Below are 17,673 nucleotides of genomic sequence, written 5' to 3'. Positions count from 1 at the left end.
TCGTGTCATGTGTGTGTGTGTGTGTGTGTGTAGTGTCGGGTCGTGTGTGTGTGTGTGTGTGTAGTGTCGGGTCGTGTGTGTGTGTGTGTGTGTGTGTGTGTAGTGTCGGGTCGTGTGTGTGTGTGTAGTGTCGTGTCGTGTCGTGTCGTGTCTGGGTGTGTGTGTAGTGTCGGGTCGTGTGTGTGTGTGTAGTGTGTGTGTAGTGTCGTGTCGTGTGTGTGTGTGTGTGTGTGTGTGTTCGTGTCGTGTCGTGTCGTGTCGTGTGTGTGTGTGTGTAGTGTCGTGTGTGTGTGTGTGTAGTGTCGTGTCGTGTCGTGTCGTGTGTGTGTGTGTGTGTGTAGTGTCGTGTCGTGTCGTGTCTGGGTGTGTGTGTAGTGTCGGGTCGTGTGTGTGTGTGTGTGTGTAGTGTCGGGTCGTGTGTGTGTGTGTGTGTGTGTGTGTAGTGTCTGGTGTGTGTGTGTGTGTGTAGTGTCGGGTCGTGTGTGTGTGTGTAGTGTGTGTGTAGTGTCGGGTCGTGTGTGTGTGTGTAGTGTGTGTGTAGTGTCGGGTCGTGTGTGTGTGTAGTGTGTGTGTAGTGTCGGGTCGTGTGTGTGTGTGTAGTGTCGGGTCGTGTGTGTGTGTGTGTGTGTGTGTGTGTAGTGTCGGGTCGTGTGTGTGTGTGTGTGTGTGTGTGTAGTGTCGGGCCGTGTGTGTGTGTGTAGTGTCGGGTCGTGTGTGTGTGTGTGTGTGTGTGTGTGTAGTGTCGGGTCGTGTGTGTGTGTGTGTAGTGTCGTGTGTGTGTGTGTGTAGTGTCGTGTCGTGTCGTGTCGTGTCATGTGTGTGTGTGTGTGTAGTGTCGTGTCGTGTCTGGGTGTGTGTGTAGTGTCGGGTCGTGTGTGTGTGTGTGTGTGTGTAGTGTCTGGTGTGTGTGTGTGTGTGTGTGTGTGTGTGTGTGTGTGTGTAGTGTGTGTGTAGTGTCGGGTCGTGTGTGTGTGTAGTGTGTGTGTAGTGTCGGGTCGTGTGTGTGTGTAGTGTGTGTGTAGTGTCGGGTCGTGTGTGTGTGTGTAGTGTGTGTGTAGTGTCGGGTCGTGTGTGTGTGTAGTGTGTGTGTAGTGTCGGGTCGTGTGTGTGTGTGTGTGTGTGTGTAGTGTGTGTGTAGTGTCGGGTCGTGTGTGTGTGTGTAGTGTGTGTGTAGTGTCGGGTCGTGTGTGTGTGTAGTGTGTGTGTAGTGTCGGGTCGTGTGTGTGTGTGTGTGTGTGTGTAGTGTCGGGTCGTGTGTGTGTGTGTGTGTGTAGTGTCGGGTCGTGTGTGTGTGTGTGTGTGTGTGTGTAGTGTCGGGTCGTGTGTGTGTGTGTGTGTGTGTGTGTGTGTGTGTGTGTAGTGTCGGGTCGTGTGTGTGTGTGTGTGTAGTGTCGGGTCGTGTGTGTGTGTGTGTGTGTAGTGTCGTGTCGTGTGTGTGTGTGTGTGTGTAGTGTCGTGTCGTGTCGTGTCGTGTCGTGTCTGGTGTGTGTGTGTGTAGTGTCGTGTCGTGTCGTGTCTGGGTGTGTGTGTAGTGTCGGGTCGTGTGTGTGTGTGTGTGTGTGTAGTGTCTGGTGTGTGTGTGTGTGTGTGTAGTGTGTGTGTAGTGTCGGGTCGTGTGTGTGTAGTGTGTGTGTAGTGTCGTGTCGTGTCGTGTCGTGTGTGTGTGTGTGCGTGTCGTGTCGTGTCGTGTCGTGTGTGTGTAGTGTCGTGTGTGTGTGTGTAGTGTCGTGTGTGTGTGTGTAGTGTCGTGTCGTGTGTGTGTGTGTGTAGTGTCGTGTCTGGGTGTGTGTGTAGTGTCGGGTCGTGTGTGTGTGTAGTGTTGTGTCGTGTGTGTGTGTGTGTGTGTGTGTGTGTGTAGTGTCGTGTCGTGTGTGTGTGTGTGTGTAGTGTCGGGTCGTGTGTGTGTGTGTGTGTAGTGTCGGGTCGTGTGTGTGTGTGTGTAGTGTCGTGTGTGTGTGTGTGTGTGTAGTGTCGTGTCGTGTCGTGTCGTGTCTGGTGTGTGTGTGTGTAGTGTCGTGTCGTGTCTGGGTGTGTGTGTAGTGTCGGGTCGTGTGTGTGTGTGTGTAGTGTCGGGTCGTGTGTGTGTGTAGTGTCGTGTCGTGTCGTGTCGTGTCTGGTGTGTGTGTGTGTAGTGTCGTGTCGTGTCGTGTCTGGGTGTGTGTGTAGTGTCGGGTCGTGTGTGTGTGTGTGTAGTGTCGGGTCGTGTGTGTGTGTGTGTGTGTGTGTGTGTGTGTAGTGTCTGGTGTGTGTGTGTGTGTGTGTGTAGTGTGTGTGTAGTGTCGGGTCGTGTGTGTGTGTGTGTAGTGTGTGTGTAGTGTCGGGTCGTGTGTGTGTGTAGTGTGTGTGTAGTGTCGGGTCGTGTGTGTGTGTGTGTAGTGTCGGGTCGTGTGTGTGTGTGTGTAGTGTCGGGTCGTGTGTGTGTGTAGTGTCGTGTCGTGTCGTGTCGTGTCTGGTGTGTGTGTGTGTAGTGTCGTGTCGTGTCGTGTCTGGGTGTGTGTGTAGTGTCGGGTCGTGTGTGTGTGTGTAGTGTCGGGTCGTGTGTGTGTGTGTGTGTGTGTGTGTGTGTAGTGTCGGGTCGTGTGTGTGTGTGTGTGTGTGTGTGTGTGTGTGTAGTGTCTGGTGTGTGTGTGTGTAGTGTGTGTGTAGTGTCGGGTCGTGTGTGTGTGTGTAGTGTGTGTGTAGTGTCGGGTCGTGTCGTGTCTGGGTGTGTGTGTAGTGTCGGGGTGTGTGTGTGTGTGTGTGTGTGTAGTGTCGGGTCGTGTGTGTGTGTGTGTGTGTAGTGTCTGGTGTGTGTGTGTGTGTGTGTGTGTGTGTGTGTGTGTGTGTGTGTGTGTGTGTGTAGTGTGTGTGTAGTGTCGGGTCGTGTGTGTGTGTGTAGTGTGTGTGTAGTGTCGGGTCGTGTGTGTGTGTGTAGTGTGTGTGTAGTGTCGGGTCGTGTGTGTGTGTAGTGTGTGTGTAGTGTCGGGTCGTGTGTGTGTGTGTGTGTGTGTAGTGTCGGGTCGTGTGTGTGTGTGTGTAGTGTCGGGTCGTGTGTGTGTGTGTGTGTGTGTGTGTGTAGTGTCGGGCCATGTGTGTGTGTGTGTGTGTGTGTGTGTGTGTGTGTAGTGTCGGGTCGTGTGTGTGTGTAGTGTGTGTGTAGTGTCGGGTCGTGTGTGTGTGTGTGTGTGTGTGTGTGTGTGTAGTGTCGGGTCGTGTGTGTGTGTAGTGTGTGTGTAGTGTCGTGTCGTGTCGTGTCGTGTCGTGTCGTGTGTGTGTGTGTGTAGTGTCGTGTCGTGTCGTGGCGTGTCTGGTGTGTGTGTGTGTAGTGTCGTGTCGTGTCGTGTCTGGGTGTGTGTGTAGTGTCGGGTCGTGTGTGTGTGTGTGTGTGTGTAGTGTCTGGTGTGTGTGTGTGTGTGTGTGTGTGTGTGTGTAGTGTGTGTGTAGTGTCGGGTCGTGTGTGTGTGTGTAGTGTGTGTGTAGTGTCGGGTCGTGTGTGTGTGTAGTGTGTGTGTAGTGTCGGGTCGTGTGTGTGTGTGTGTGTAGTGTCGGGTCGTGTGTGTGTGTGTGTGTGTAGTGTCGGGTCGTGTGTGTGTGTGGGTGTGTGTGTAGTGTCGGGTCGTGTGTGTGTGTGTGTGTAGTGTCGTGTCGTGTCGTGTCGTGTCTGGTGTGTGTGTGTGTAGTGTCGTGTCGTGTCGTGTCTGGGTGTGTGTGTAGTGTCGGGTCGTGTGTGTGTGTGTGTGTGTAGTGTCTGGTGTGTGTGTGTGTGTGTGTAGTGTGTGTGTAGTGTCGGGTCGTGTGTGTGTGTGTGTAGTGTGTGTGTCGTGTCGGGTCGTGTGTGTGTGTGTGTGTGCGTGTCGTGTCGTGTCGTGTCTGGTGTGTGTGTGTGTAGTGTCGTGTCGTGTCGTGTCTGGGTGTGTGTGTAGTGTCGGGTCGTGTGTGTGTGTGTGTGTGTAGTGTCTGGTGTGTGTGTGTGTGTGTGTAGTGTGTGTGTAGTGTCGGGTCGTGTGTGTGTGTGTGTAGTGTGTGTGTCGTGTCGGGTCGTGTGTGTGTGTGTGTGTGCGTGTCGTGTCGTGTCGTGTCGTGTCGTGTGTGTCGTGTCGTGTCGTGTCGTGTCGTGTTGTGTGTGTGTGTGTAGTGTCGTGTGTGTGTGTGTAGTGTCGTGTCGTGTGTGTGTGTGTGTGTAGTGTCGTGTCTGGGTGTGTGTGTAGTGTCGGGTCGTGTGTGTGTGTGTGTGTGTGTGTGTAGTGTTGTGTCGTGTGTGTGTGTGTGTGTGTGTGTAGTGTCGGGTCGTGTGTGTGTGTGTGTGTAGTGTCGGGTCGTGTGTGTGTGTGTGTAGTGTCGTGTGTGTGTGTGTGTGTAGTGTCGTGTCGTGTCGTGTCGTGTCGTGTCTGGTGTGTGTGTGTGTAGTGTCGTGTCGTGTCTGGGTGTGTGTGTAGTGTCGGGTCGTGTGTGTGTGTGTGTAGTGTCGGGTCGTGTGTGTGTGTAGTGTCGTGTCGTGTCATGTCGTGTCTGGTGTGTGTGTGTGTAGTGTCGTGTCGTGTCTGGGTGTGTGTGTAGTGTCGGGTCGTGTGTGTGTGTGTGTATAGTGTCGGGTCGTGTGTGTGTGTGTGTGTGTGTGTGTGTGTAGTGTCTGGTGTGTGTGTGTGTGTGTAGTGTGTGTGTAGTGTCGGGTCGTGTGTGTGTGTGTAGTGTGTGTGTAGTGTCGGGTCGTGTGTGTGTGTAGTGTGTGTGTAGTGTCGGGTCGTGTGTGTGTGTGTGTGTGTGTGTGTAGTGTCGGGTCGTGTGTGTGTGTGTGTGTGTGTGTAGTGTCGGGTCGCGTGTGTGTGTGTGTGTGTAGTGTCGGGTCGTGTGTGTGTGTGTGTGTGTGTGTGTAGTGTCGGGTCGTGTGTGTGTGTGTGTGTGTGTGTGTAGTGTCGTGTGTGTGTGTGTGTAGTGTCGTGTGTGTGTGTGTGTGTGTGTCGTGTCGTGTGTGTGTGTGTGTGTGTCGTGTCGTGTCGTGTCGTGTGTGTGTGTGTGTGTGTGTGTCGTGTCGTGTCGTGTCGTGTCTGGGTGTGTGTGTAGTGTCGGGTCGTGTGTGTGTGTGTGTGTGTGTGTAGTGTCTGGTGTGTGTGTGTAGTGTCTGGTGTGTGTGTGTGTGTGTGTGTAGTGTCGTGTGTGTGTGTGTGTAGTGTCGTGTGTGTGTAGTGTCGTGTGTGTGTGTGTGTCGTGTCGTGTGTGTGTGTGTGTGTGTCGTGTCGTGTCGTGTGTGTGTGTGTGTGTGTGTGTCGTGTCGTGTCGTGTCGTGTCTGGGTGTGTGTGTAGTGTCGGGTCGTGTGTGTGTGTGTGTGTGTGTGTGTAGTGTCTGGTGTGTGTGTGTAGTGTCTGGTGTGTGTGTGTGTGTGTAGTGTCGGGTCGTGTGTGTGTGTGTGTAGTGTCGGGTCGTGTGTGTGTGTGTAGTGTGTGTGTAGTGTCGGGTCGTGTGTGTGTGTGTGTAGTGTCGGGTCGTGTGTGTGTGTGTAGTGTCGGGTCGTGTGTGTGTGTGTAGTGTCGGGTCGTGTGTGTGTGTGTAGTGTCGGGTCGTGTGTGTGTGTGTGTAGTGTCGGGTCGTGTGTGTGTGTGTGTAGTGTCGGGTCGTGTGTGTGTGTGTGTGTGTGTAGTGTCGGGTCGTGTGTGTGTAGTGTCGGGTCGTGTGTGTAGTGTCGTGTGTGTGTAGTGTCGTGTGTGTGTGTGTGTGTGTGTAGTGTCGTGTGTGTGTGTGTAGTGTCGTGTGTGTGTGTGTGTGTGTAGTGTCGTGTGTGTGTGTGTGTAGTGTCGTGTCGTGTCTGGTGTGTGTGTGTGTCGTGTCGTGTGTGTGTGTGTGTGTGTGTCGTGTCGGGTCGTGTGTGTGTGTGTGTGTAGTGTCGGGTCGTGTGTGTGTGTGTAGTGTCGGGTCGTGTGTGTGTGTGTAGTGTCGTGTCGTGTGTGTGTGTGTGTGTGTGTGTGTAGTGTCGTGTCTGGTGTGTGTGTGTGTGTGTGTGTGTGTAGTGTCGTGTCGTGTCTGGTGTGTAGTGTCGTGTCGTGTCTGGTGTGTGTGTGTGTCGTGTCGTGTGTGTGTGTGTCGTGTTTGTGTGTGTCGTGTCGTGTGTGTGTGTGTAGTGTCGGGTCGTGTGTGTGTGTGTAGTGTCGGGTCGTGTGTGTGTGTGTGTGTGTGTGTAGTGTCGGGTCGTGTGTGTGTGTGTGTGTGTGTGTAGTGTCGGGTCGTGTGTGTGTGTGTGTGTAGTGTCGGGTCGTGTGTGTGTGTCGGGTTGTGTGTGTGTGTGTAGTGTCGGGTCGTGTGTGTAGTGTCGTGTCGTGTCGTGTCTGGTGTGTGTGTGTGTGTGTGTCGTGTCGTGTCGTGGTGTGTGTGTGTGTGTGTGTGTGTAGTGTTGTGTGTGTGTGTGTCATGTTTGTGTGTGTCGTGTCGTGTGTGTGTGTAGTGTCGGGTCGTGTGTGTGTGTGTGTGTGTGTAGTGTCGGGTCGTGTGTGTGTGTGTAGTGTCGGGTCGTGTGTGTGTGTGTGTGTAGTGTCGGGTCGTGTGTGTGTGTGTGTGTGTGTAGTGTCGTGTCTGGTGTGTGTGTGTGTGTGTGTGTGTGTGTGTGTGTGTGTAGTGTCGTGTCTGGTGTGTGTGTGTCGTGTCGTGTCTGGTGTGTGTGTGTGTGTGTAGTGTCGTGTCTGGTGTGTGTGTGTCGTGTCGTGTCTGGTGTGTGTGTGTGTGTGTGTGTGTGTGTGTGTGTAGTGTCGTGTCTGGTGTGTGTGTGTCGTGTCGTGTCGTGTGTGTGTGTGTGTGTAGTGTCGTGTCGTGTGTGTGTGTGTGTGTGTCGTGTCGTGTCTGGTGTGTGTGTGTGTGTGTGTGTGTGTGTAGTGTCGTGTCTGGTGTGTGTGTGTGTGTCGTGTCGTGTCGTGTCGTGTGTGTGTGTGGGTGTGTGTAGTGTTGTGTGTGTGTGTGTCATGTTTGTGTGTGTCGTGTCGTGTGTGTGTGTAGTGTCGGGTCGTGTGTGTGTGTGTGTGTGTGGTGTCGGGTCGTGTGTGTGTGTGTAGTGTCGGGTCGTGTGTGTGTGTGTAGTGTCGGGTCGTGTGTGTGTGTGTGTAGTGTCGGGTCGTGTGTGTGTGTGTGTGTGTGTGTAGTGTCGTGTCTGGTGTGTGTGTGTCGTGTCGTGTCGTGTCGTGTCGTGTGTGTGTGTGTGTAGTGTCGTGTCGTGTGTGTGTGTGTGTGTGTGTGTGTAGTGTCGTGTCGTGTCGTGTCTGGTGTGTGTGTGTGTAGTGTCGTGTCGTGTCGTGTCTGGGTGTGTGTGTAGTGTCGGGTCGTGTGTGTGTGTGTGTAGTGTCGGGTCGTGTGTGTGTGTGTAGTGTCGGGTCGTGTGTGTGTGTGTAGTGTCGGGTCGTGTGTGTGTGTGTGTAGTGTCGGGTCGTGTGTGTGTGTGTGTAGTGTCGGGTCGTGTGTGTGTGTGTGTGTGTGTAGTGTCGGGTCGTGTGTGTGTAGTGTCGGGTCGTGTGTGTGTGTGTGTGTGTGTAGTGTCGTGTGTGTGTAGTGTCGTGTGTGTGTGTGTGTGTGTGTGTAGTGTCGTGTGTGTGTGTGTAGTGTCGTGTGTGTGTGTGTGTGTGTAGTGTCGTGTGTGTGTGTGTGTAGTGTCGTGTCGTGTCTGGTGTGTGTGTGTGTCGTGTCGTGTGTGTGTGTGTGTGTGTGTCGTGTCGGGTCGTGTGTGTGTGTGTGTGTAGTGTCGGGTCGTGTGTGTGTGTGTAGTGTCGGGTCGTGTGTGTGTGTGTAGTGTCGTGTCGTGTGTGTGTGTGTGTGTGTGTGTGTAGTGTCGTGTCTGGTGTGTGTGTGTGTGTGTGTGTGTGTGTAGTGTCGTGTCGTGTCTGGTGTGTGTGTGTGTCGTGTCGTGTGTGTGTGTGTCGTGTTTGTGTGTGTCGTGTCGTGTGTGTGTGTGTAGTGTCGGGTCGTGTGTGTGTGTGTGTGTGTGTGTAGTGTCGGGTCGTGTGTGTGTGTGTGTGTGTGTGTAGTGTCGGGTCGTGTGTGTGTGTGTGTGTAGTGTCGGGTCGTGTGTGTGTGTCGGGTTGTGTGTGTGTGTGTAGTGTCGGGTCGTGTGTGTAGTGTCGTGTCGTGTCGTGTCTGGTGTGTGTGTGTGTGTGTGTCGTGTCGTGTCGTGGTGTGTGTGTGTGTGTGTGTGTGTAGTGTTGTGTGTGTGTGTGTCATGTTTGTGTGTGTCGTGTCGTGTGTGTGTGTAGTGTCGGGTCGTGTGTGTGTGTGTGTGTGTGTAGTGTCGGGTCGTGTGTGTGTGTGTAGTGTCGGGTCGTGTGTGTGTGTGTGTAGTGTCGGGTCGTGTGTGTGTGTAGTGTCGTGTCTGGTGTGTGTGTGTGTGTGTGTGTGTGTGTGTGTGTAGTGTCGTGTCTGGTGTGTGTGTGTCGTGTCGTGTCTGGTGTGTGTGTGTGTGTGTAGTGTCGTGTCTGGTGTGTGTGTGTCGTGTCGTGTCGTGTGTGTGTGTGTGTGTGTGTGTGTGTGTGTAGTGTCGTGTCTGGTGTGTGTGTGTCGTGTCGTGTCGTGTGTGTGTGTGTGTGTAGTGTCGTGTCGTGTGTGTGTGTGTGTCGTGTCGTGTCGTGTCTGGTGTGTGTGTGTGTGTGTGTGTGTGTGTAGTGTCGTGTCTGGTGTGTGTGTGTGTGTCGTGTCGTGTCGTGTCGTGTGTGTGTGTGGGTGTGTGTAGTGTTGTGTGTGTGTGTGTCATGTTTGTGTGTGTCGTGTCGTGTGTGTGTGTAGTGTCGGGTCGTGTGTGTGTGTGTGTGTGTGGTGTCGGGTCGTGTGTGTGTGTGTAGTGTCGGGTCGTGTGTGTGTGTGTAGTGTCGGGTCGTGTGTGTGTGTGTGTAGTGTCGGGTCGTGTGTGTGTGTGTGTGTGTGTGTAGTGTCGTGTCTGGTGTGTGTGTGTCGTGTCGTGTCGTGTCGTGTCGTGTGTGTGTGTGTGTAGTGTCGTGTCGTGTGTGTGTGTGTGTGTGTGTGTGTGTAGTGTCGTGTCGTGTCGTGTCTGGTGTGTGTGTGTGTAGTGTCGTGTCGTGTCGTGTCTGGGTGTGTGTGTAGTGTCGGGTCGTGTGTGTGTGTGTGTAGTGTCGGGTCGTGTGTGTGTGTGTGTGTGTGTGTGTGTGTGTAGTGTCTGGTGTGTGTGTGTGTGTGTGTGTAGTGTGTGTGTAGTGTCGGGTCGTGTGTGTGTGTGTGTAGTGTGTGTGTAGTGTCGGGTCGTGTGTGTGTGTAGTGTGTGTGTAGTGTCGGGTCGTGTGTGTGTGTGTGTAGTGTCGGGTCGTGTGTGTGTGTAGTGTCGTGTCGTGTCGTGTCTGGTGTGTGTGTGTGTAGTGTCGTGTCGTGTCGTGTCTGGGTGTGTGTGTAGTGTCGGGTCGTGTGTGTGTGTGTAGTGTCGGGTCGTGTGTGTGTGTGTGTGTGTGTGTGTGTGTGTAGTGTCGGGTCGTGTGTGTGTGTGTGTGTGTGTGTGTGTGTGTGTAGTGTCTGGTGTGTGTGTGTGTGTGTGTGTAGTGTGTGTGTAGTGTCGGGTCGTGTGTGTGTGTGTAGTGTGTGTGTAGTGTCGGGTCGTGTCGTGTCTGGGTGTGTGTGTAGTGTCGGGTCGTGTGTGTGTGTGTGTGTGTGTGTGTAGTGTCGGGTCGTGTGTGTGTGTGTGTGTGTAGTGTCTGGTGTGTGTGTGTGTGTGTGTGTGTGTGTGTGTGTGTGTGTGTGTAGTGTCGTGTCGTGTGTGTGTGTAGTGTGTGTGTAGTGTCGGGTCGTGTGTGTGTGTGTGTGTGTGTGTAGTGTCGGGTCGTGTGTGTGTGTGTGTAGTGTCGGGTCGTGTGTGTGTGTGTGTGTGTGTGTAGTGTCGGGCCATGTGTGTGTGTGTGTGTGTGTGTGTGTGTGTGTAGTGTCGGGTCGTGTGTGTGTGTGTGTGTGTGTGTGTGTGTGTGTGTAGTGTCGTGTCGTGTCGTGTCGTGTCGTGTCGTGTCGTGTGTGTGTGTGTGTAGTGTCGTGTCGTGTCGTGGCGTGTCTGGTGTGTGTGTGTGTAGTGTCGTGTCGTGTCGTGTCTGGGTGTGTGTGTAGTGTCGGGTCGTGTGTGTGTGTGTGTGTGTGTAGTGTCTGGTGTGTGTGTGTGTGTGTGTGTGTGTGTGTGTGTGTGTGTAGTGTGTGTGTAGTGTCGGGTCGTGTGTGTGTGTGTAGTGTGTGTGTAGTGTCGGGTCGTGTGTGTGTGTAGTGTGTGTGTAGTGTCGGGTCGTGTGTGTGTGTGTGTGTGTGTGTGTGTGTAGTGTCGGGTCGTGTGTGTGTGTGTGTGTGTAGTGTCGGGTCGTGTGTGTGTGTGGGTGTGTGTGTAGTGTCGGGTCGTGTGTGTGTGTGTGTGTAGTGTCGTGTCGTGTCGTGTCGTGTCTGGTGTGTGTGTGTGTAGTGTCGTGTCGTGTCGTGTCTGGGTGTGTGTGTAGTGTCGGGTCGTGTGTGTGTGTGTGTGTGTAGTGTCTGGTGTGTGTGTGTGTGTGTGTAGTGTGTGTGTAGTGTCGGGGTGTGTGTAGTGTGTGTGTAGTGTCGGGTCGTGTGTGTGTGTGTGTAGTGTGTGTGTCGTGTCGGGTCGTGTGTGTGTGTGTGTGTGTGCGTGTCGTGTCGTGTCGTGTCTGGTGTGTGTGTGTGTAGTGTCGTGTCGTGTCGTGTCTGGGTGTGTGTGTAGTGTCGGGTCGTGTGTGTGTGTGTGTGTGTAGTGTCTGGTGTGTGTGTGTGTGTGTGTAGTGTGTGTGTAGTGTCGGGTCGTGTGTGTGTGTGTGTAGTGTGTGTGTCGTGTCGGGTCGTGTGTGTGTGTGTGTGTGCGTGTCGTGTCGTGTCGTGTCGTGTGTGTCGTGTCGTGTCGTGTCGTGTCGTGTTGTGTGTGTGTGTGTAGTGTCGTGTGTGTGTGTGTAGTGTCGTGTCGTGTGTGTGTGTGTGTGTAGTGTCGTGTCTGGGTGTGTGTGTAGTGTCGGGTCGTGTGTGTGTGTGTGTGTGTGTGTAGTGTTGTGTCGTGTGTGTGTGTGTGTGTGTGTGTGTAGTGTCGGGTCGTGTGTGTGTGTGTGTGTGTAGTGTCGGGTCGTGTGTGTGTGTGTGTAGTGTCGTGTGTGTGTGTGTGTGTAGTGTCGTGTCGTGTCGTGTCGTGTCGTGTCTGGTGTGTGTGTGTGTAGTGTCGTGTCGTGTCTGGGTGTGTGTGTAGTGTCGGGTCGTGTGTGTGTGTGTGTAGTGTCGGGTCGTGTGTGTGTGTAGTGTCGTGTCGTGTCATGTCGTGTCTGGTGTGTGTGTGTGTAGTGTCGTGTCGTGTCTGGGTGTGTGTGTAGTGTCGGGTCGTGTGTGTGTGTGTGTATAGTGTCGGGTCGTGTGTGTGTGTGTGTGTGTGTGTAGTGTCTGGTGTGTGTGTGTAGTGTGTGTGTAGTGTCGGGTCGTGTGTGTGTGTGTAGTGTGTGTGTAGTGTCGGGTCGTGTGTGTGTGTAGTGTGTGTGTAGTGTCGGGTCGTGTGTGTGTGTGTGTGTGTGTGTAGTGTCGGGTCGTGTGTGTGTGTGTGTGTGTGTGTAGTGTCGGGTCGCGTGTGTGTGTGTGTGTGTAGTGTCGGGTCGTGTGTGTGTGTGTGTGTGTGTGTGTGTAGTGTCGGGTCGTGTGTGTGTGTGTGTGTGTGTGTGTGTAGTGTCGTGTGTGTGTGTGTGTAGTGTCGTGTGTGTGTGTGTGTGTGTCGTGTCGTGTGTGTGTGTGTGTGTGTCGTGTCGTGTCGTGTCGTGTGTGTGTGTGTGTGTGTGTCGTGTCGTGTCGTGTCGTGTCTGGGTGTGTGTGTAGTGTCGGGTCGTGTGTGTGTGTGTGTGTGTGTGTAGTGTCTGGTGTGTGTGTGTAGTGTCTGGTGTGTGTGTGTGTGTGTGTGTAGTGTCGTGTGTGTGTGTGTGTAGTGTCGTGTGTGTGTGTGTGTAGTGTCGTGTGTGTGTGTGTGTGTGTGTGTAGTGTCGTGTGTGTGTGTGTGTCGTGTCGTGTGTGTGTGTGTGTGTGTCGTGTCGTGTCGTGTCGTGTGTGTGTGTGTGTGTGTGTGTGTCGTGTCGTGTGTGTGTGTGTGTGTGTGTGTCGTGTCGTGTCGTGTCGTGTCTGGGTGTGTGTGTAGTGTCGGGTCGTGTGTGTGTGTGTGTGTGTGTAGTGTCTGGTGTGTGTGTGTAGTGTCTGGTGTGTGTGTGTAGTGTCTGGTGTGTGTGTGTGTGTGTAGTGTCGGGTCGTGTGTGTGTGTGTGTAGTGTCGGGTCGTGTGTGTGTGTGTAGTGTGTGTGTAGTGTCGGGTCGTGTGTGTGTGTGTGTAGTGTCGGGTCGTGTGTGTGTGTGTGTAGTGTCGGGTCGTGTGTGTGTGTGTAGTGTCGGGTCGTGTGTGTGTGTGTAGTGTCGGGTCGTGTGTGTGTGTGTGTAGTGTCGGGTCGTGTGTGTGTGTGTGTAGTGTCGGGTCGTGTGTGTGTGTGTGTGTGTGTAGTGTCGGGTCGTGTGTGTGTGTGTGTGTAGTGTCGGGTCGTGTGTGTGTGTGTGTGTGTGTAGTGTCGTGTGTGTGTAGTGTCGTGTGTGTGTGTGTGTGTGTAGTGTCGTGTGTGTGTGTGTAGTGTCGTGTGTGTGTGTGTAGTGTCGTGTGTGTGTGTGTGTGTGTGTAGTGTCGTGTGTGTGTGTGTGTAGTGTCGTGTCGTGTCGTGTCTGGTGTGTGTGTGTGTCGTGTCGTGGGTGTGTGTGTGTGTCGTGTCGTGTGTGTGTGTGTGTGTGTGTCGTGTCGGGTCGTGTGTGTGTGTGTGTGTAGTGTCGGGTCGTGTGTGTGTGTGTAGTGTCGGGTCGTGTGTGTGTGTGTAGTGTCGGGTCGTGTGTGTGTGTGTGTGTGTGTGTGTGTGTGTGTGTGTAGTGTCGTGTCGTGTCTGGTGTGTGTGTGTGTCGTGTCGTGTGTGTGTGTGTCGTGTTTGTGTGTGTCGTGTCGTGTGTGTGTGTGTAGTGTCGGGTCGTGTGTGTGTGTGTGTGTGTGTGTGTAGTGTCGGGTCGTGTGTGTGTGTGTGTGTAGTGTCGGGTCGTGTGTGTGTGTCGGGTTGTGTGTGTGTGTGTAGTGTCGGGTCGTGTGTGTAGTGTCGTGTCGTGTCGTGTCTGGTGTGTGTGTGTGTGTGTAGTGTCGTGTCGTGTCGTGTCTGGTGTGTGTGTGTGTGTGTGTCGTGTCGTGTGTGTGTGTGTGTGTGTGTGTGTGTGTGTGTGTGTGTAGTGTTGTGTGTGTGTGTGTCATGTTTGTGTGTGTCGTGTCGTGTGTGTGTGTAGTGTCGGGTCGTGTGTGTGTGTGTGTGTGTGTAGTGTCGGGTCGTGTGTGTGTGTGTAGTGTCGGGTCGTGTGTGTGTGTGTGTAGTGTCGGGTCGTGTGTGTGTGTGTGTGTGTGTAGTGTCGTGTCTGGTGTGTGTGTGTGTGTGTGTGTGTGTGTGTGTGTAGTGTCGTGTCTGGTGTGTGTGTGTCGTGTCGTGTCTGGTGTGTGTGTGTGTGTGTGTGTGTGTAGTGTCGTGTCTGGTGTGTGTGTGTCGTGTCGTGTCGTGTGTGTGTGTGTGTGTAGTGTCGTGTCGTGTGTGTGTGTGTGTGTGTAGTGTCGTGTCGTGTGTGTGTGTGTGTGTGTGTGTGTGTAGTGTCGTGTCTGGTGTGTGTGTGTGTGTCGTGTCGTGTCGTGTCGTGTGTGTGTGTGGGTGTGTGTAGTGTTGTGTGTGTGTGTGTCATGTTTGTGTGTGTCGTGTCGTGTGTGTGTGTAGTGTCGGGTCGTGTGTGTGTGTGTGTGTGTGTAGTGTCGGGTCGTGTGTGTGTGTGTAGTGTCGGGTCGTGTCGTGTGTGTGTGTAGTGTCGGGTCGTGTGTGTGTGTGTGTGTGTGTAGTGTCGTGTCTGGTGTGTGTGTGTGTGTGTGTGTGTGTGTGTGTGTAGTGTCGTGTGTGTGTGTAGTGTTGTGTGTGTGTGTGTCATGTTTGTGTGTGTCGTGTCGTGTGTGTGTGTAGTGTCGGGTCGTGTGTGTGTGTGTGTGTGTGTAGTGTCGGGTCGTGTGTGTGTGTGTAGTGTCGGGTCGTGTGTGTGTGTGTAGTGTCGGGTCGTGTGTGTGTGTGTGTAGTGTCGGGTCGTGTGTGTGTGTGTAGTGTCGTGTCTGGTGTGTGTGTGTCGTGTCGTGTCGTGTCGTGTCGTGTGTGTGTGTGTGTAGTGTCGTGTCGTGTGTGTGTGTGTGTGTGTGTAGTGTCGTGTCGTGTCGTGTCTGGTGTGTGTGTGTGTCGTGTCGTGTCGTGTGTGTGTGTGTGTGTCGTGTCGTGTCGTGTCTGGTGTGTGTGTGTGTGTGTGTGTGTGTGTGTGTGTAGTGTTGTGTGTGTGTGTGTCATGTTTGTGTGTGTCGTGTCGTGTGTGTGTGTAGTGTCGGGTCGTGTGTGTGTGTGTGTGTGTGTAGTGTCGGGTCGTGTGTGTGTGTGTAGTGTCGGGTCGTGTGTGTGTGTGTGTAGTGTCGGGTCGTGTGTGTGTGTGTAGTGTCGTGTCTGGTGTGTGTGTGTCGTGTCGTGTCGTGTCGTGTCGTGTGTGTGTGTGTGTAGTGTCGTGTCGTGTGTGTGTGTGTGTGTGTGTAGTGTCGTGTCGTGTCGTGTCTGGTGTGTGTGTGTGTCGTGTCGTGTCGTGTGTGTGTGTGTGTGTCGTGTCGTGTCGTGTCTGGTGTGTGTGTGTGTCGTGTCGTGTCGTGTCGTGTCTGGTGTGTGTAGGTGTGGGGTGTGGGGTGTGTGATGCTCTGAGTTTATAGAGACCCCTGTCATGCAATACCCTACCTGGTCCCCTATGGGTTTCTCCCTACATGAGAGCGCAAACCACTGTCTCTCCCAAAATCAGCGATTACCACTCCAAATGGGGACTCCTGGGCCAGAGGGTCATGTCACTGTAACCAGGTGTAAGTATTAACATGCAGCCCTCAATGGTTAGAAATTGTCTCAGTTGTTTGCTAAGCATGACTTCCTCGCTATAATATTCTTTCAATGTTTCCTGTTTACAGGGGGAGCTCGGAAAACCGGGCCAAAAAGGCAGCAAAGGAGACAAAGGCGAGGAGGTAAGTCATGGTCCCTGCTCTGATGCTCACAAAAGCATGTCTCACACTGGATTAATCTCTGGGTACAGTCTGGTGCTGCAGGAGTGCCAGGGCTCGGATTCCTGTGCTTCAACTTTACATTTGTGATCCTATGGAACTCTTTGAAGCAGAGCGGGTATCACCCCCCATCTCATTTAATACTCTTCATCGAAAGCAGATGAGCTGATCGTTTCCATTCCTGCTTGTAGTCTATCAAGGGGCAAATTGACAGAACTTGCCTGACCGGTCAGTGTATGGAAAGACACTGTATTTAGAGACATTATAGCAGGTAATGACCAAAAAATGACAACTCATTTGAGTTTTTGACGGATGATCCACTATCAAATGTATGGATCGTCCACGAATTGGAAATGTGCTGTTTGGGATTTCCTATATTGTTGCCTCCCTTATTCCTGATGCGAAGACCATCCAATTTTAACTCGGTGCTAGAATGGAGGCTGAAGCAGCTCGCCACAGGCCAAAAAAAACGTACATTTGCAACACCAGGTCAATTCTCTGCATTCAGCTCAAACAAGCTCCACTCACCGTTCTGTTAGAGGTCAGAGAGTTCAGCTAGGATTCCAGTCCAATGAATAACTATTAACATTTGTTCTCTTTCCTTACAGGGTCCCCCAGGACCCATAGGAATACAAGGTCCAATTGGACACCCTGGTCCCATTGTAAGTATGGGTTTTGTTTAATTTTCAGCCCCTTCTCTGATGTTTGGCTGAGCTTTACTCGACAATATGAGTCATAGAGAGTCTTAGCACAGAAACTAATCCTTTGGTCCAACCAATCCATGCTAACCCTAATCCCCAAACTAAACCAGTCCCACCTCACTGGATTTGGCCCATATCCCTCCAAACCTTTCGTATTCATGAACTTATCCAAATGTCTTTTAAACGTTGTAACTGTACTCTCATCCACCACTTCCTCTGGAAGATCATTCCATACAAGGATCACTCAGTTAAAACAAAAGTTGCCCCCTCACGACCTTATTAAATCTTTCACCTTAAAAATATGCCCCCCGCCCCCCCCCGGTCTTGAACTGCCCCATCCTTGGGAAAAGACACCTGCCGATCACCTTATCTATACCTCTCTACAAGGTCGTCTCTCAACCTCCTACACTCCACTGAAAAAACTCCCAGCCTATCCAGCCTCTCTTTATAACTCAAACTCTCCATTTCTGGCAACATGCTGGTAAAATCTTTTTGTGTGAGCTGGGATGGGGTTGAGGAGGGGGGAACGGCAGTTGGATGAGTTACCCTACCTTGGCTGTATAACGAGGGAGGGTGCAATTGGAAGACCCCCAGAATTTGTTTCTCGACTTGGAATGTCATGTTCAGTTGTGACCTGTTGCAACTGATCTCGGACCAATCGGATTCAAATGCCCAAATCATTTTGTAAACCGGTGTCTTTCATTGACCCTATCTCTCTCCAACTTCATCAGTTTCAATGTTGTAATGTACCCTCAGCAATGTTGTATTGTTATGTCATTTCAAAAGGGTTACAATGTGCTTGGATATACACCCAGAATACTATGTCACTCCATACTGTACTGTCTTCAGCCAGTTAGAGCAACTTAGCCGATGTAATTTGAGGGAAAGATTTTGAAGGAAGGTCCAGCATTTGTGTCGGGAGTATGGTGCCAGGCAGAGCAGAAGAAGGAAGCCTTACGGTCTCTCGATTCATTCCCACAACCCTTCCTCCAAGCTAACTGACAGCTCTGTGTTGTTTGTGCACCCAGGGTTCTGACGGTGCCCCAGGTCCGAGAGGCTATCAGGGAATGCGCGGGCAGAAGGGTGACGATGGAATCCGTGGTTTGCCGGGCTCCGCTGGACCAGCTGGACTTCAGGTAACGGAACGTTCAGGCTCCCACTTCCTGGCGACATGACTCCCCAGGACAACGGGGACGATTGGCCCTGATTCTGTGTAACCCTTGGTGTCACAGAATGGTTATGGCACTGAAGGGGGCCATCGTGCCTACACCATCTCTTCAAATGAACATCACTACCCAATGCCCATCTCCTGTGTTTTCTCCATATCTTTCCTCACCATTTCTATCGAAATAACCATCCAGTGCCCCTCTTGAATGCCTCAGCTGATCCTGCCTCCACCACGTGTCCATTCCCTAACTGCTGGCTGTATAAAATACTTTTTTTCTCTCTCTCTCGCATCAGCCTCACTTAAATTCTACACCCTCTTGTTGCTAATCCTTTTACAAGCAGGAGCAGCCTCTCAGTTTCTCTAAAACAAAACTTACTGGAGAAACAGACGTATCTGTGGAGGGGAAAACAGTTAACTCTCCCCCTCTCCCCCTCTCCCCCTCTCCCCCTCTCTCCCCCTCTCTCCCCCTCTCCCTCTCCCCCCCTCTCCCCCCCTCTCCCCCCCTCTCCCCCCCTCTCCCCCCCTCTCCCCCCCTCTCCCCCCCTCTCCCCCCCTCTCCCCCCCTCTCCCCCCCTCTCCCCCCCTCTCCCCCTCTCTCCCCCTCTCCCAAAGCAAAATGACAACACTGGAGCAACGCTCAGGGAAGTTAACATGGAAACAATCATAGAGTCATACAGTACGGAAACAGACCCTCTGGTCCAACCAATCTGTGCCAATAATGAATAGATTTGCAA

General features: G+C 52.8%; 1 protein-coding gene across 1 annotated transcript in view; it reads left to right on the top strand.

Annotated features, from left to right (window-relative positions):
• The window catches only part of LOC122552376 (uncharacterized), a 372,305-nt gene that overhangs the window by 294,807 nt on the left and 59,825 nt on the right, over positions 1–17,673 (top strand). Inside the window, exons 44-46 of the mRNA XM_087983386.1 lie at positions 14,981–15,034; positions 15,679–15,732; positions 16,800–16,907. Of these exons, the coding sequence (XP_087839512.1) occupies positions 14,981–15,034; positions 15,679–15,732; positions 16,800–16,907 (216 nt within the window). The remainder of the gene's footprint in view (positions 1–14,980; positions 15,035–15,678; positions 15,733–16,799; positions 16,908–17,673) is intronic.

Source organism: Chiloscyllium plagiosum, unplaced genomic scaffold (assembly GCF_037043375.1).
Source record: "Chiloscyllium plagiosum isolate Xiang-an unplaced genomic scaffold, Cpla_swu_hap1 HiC_scaffold_45, whole genome shotgun sequence".
Classification (NCBI taxonomy): Eukaryota; Metazoa; Chordata; class Chondrichthyes; order Orectolobiformes; family Hemiscylliidae; genus Chiloscyllium; species Chiloscyllium plagiosum.
The sequence above is the reverse complement of the archived record's forward strand: the minus strand, read 5'-3'. Positions and strand labels throughout refer to the sequence as shown.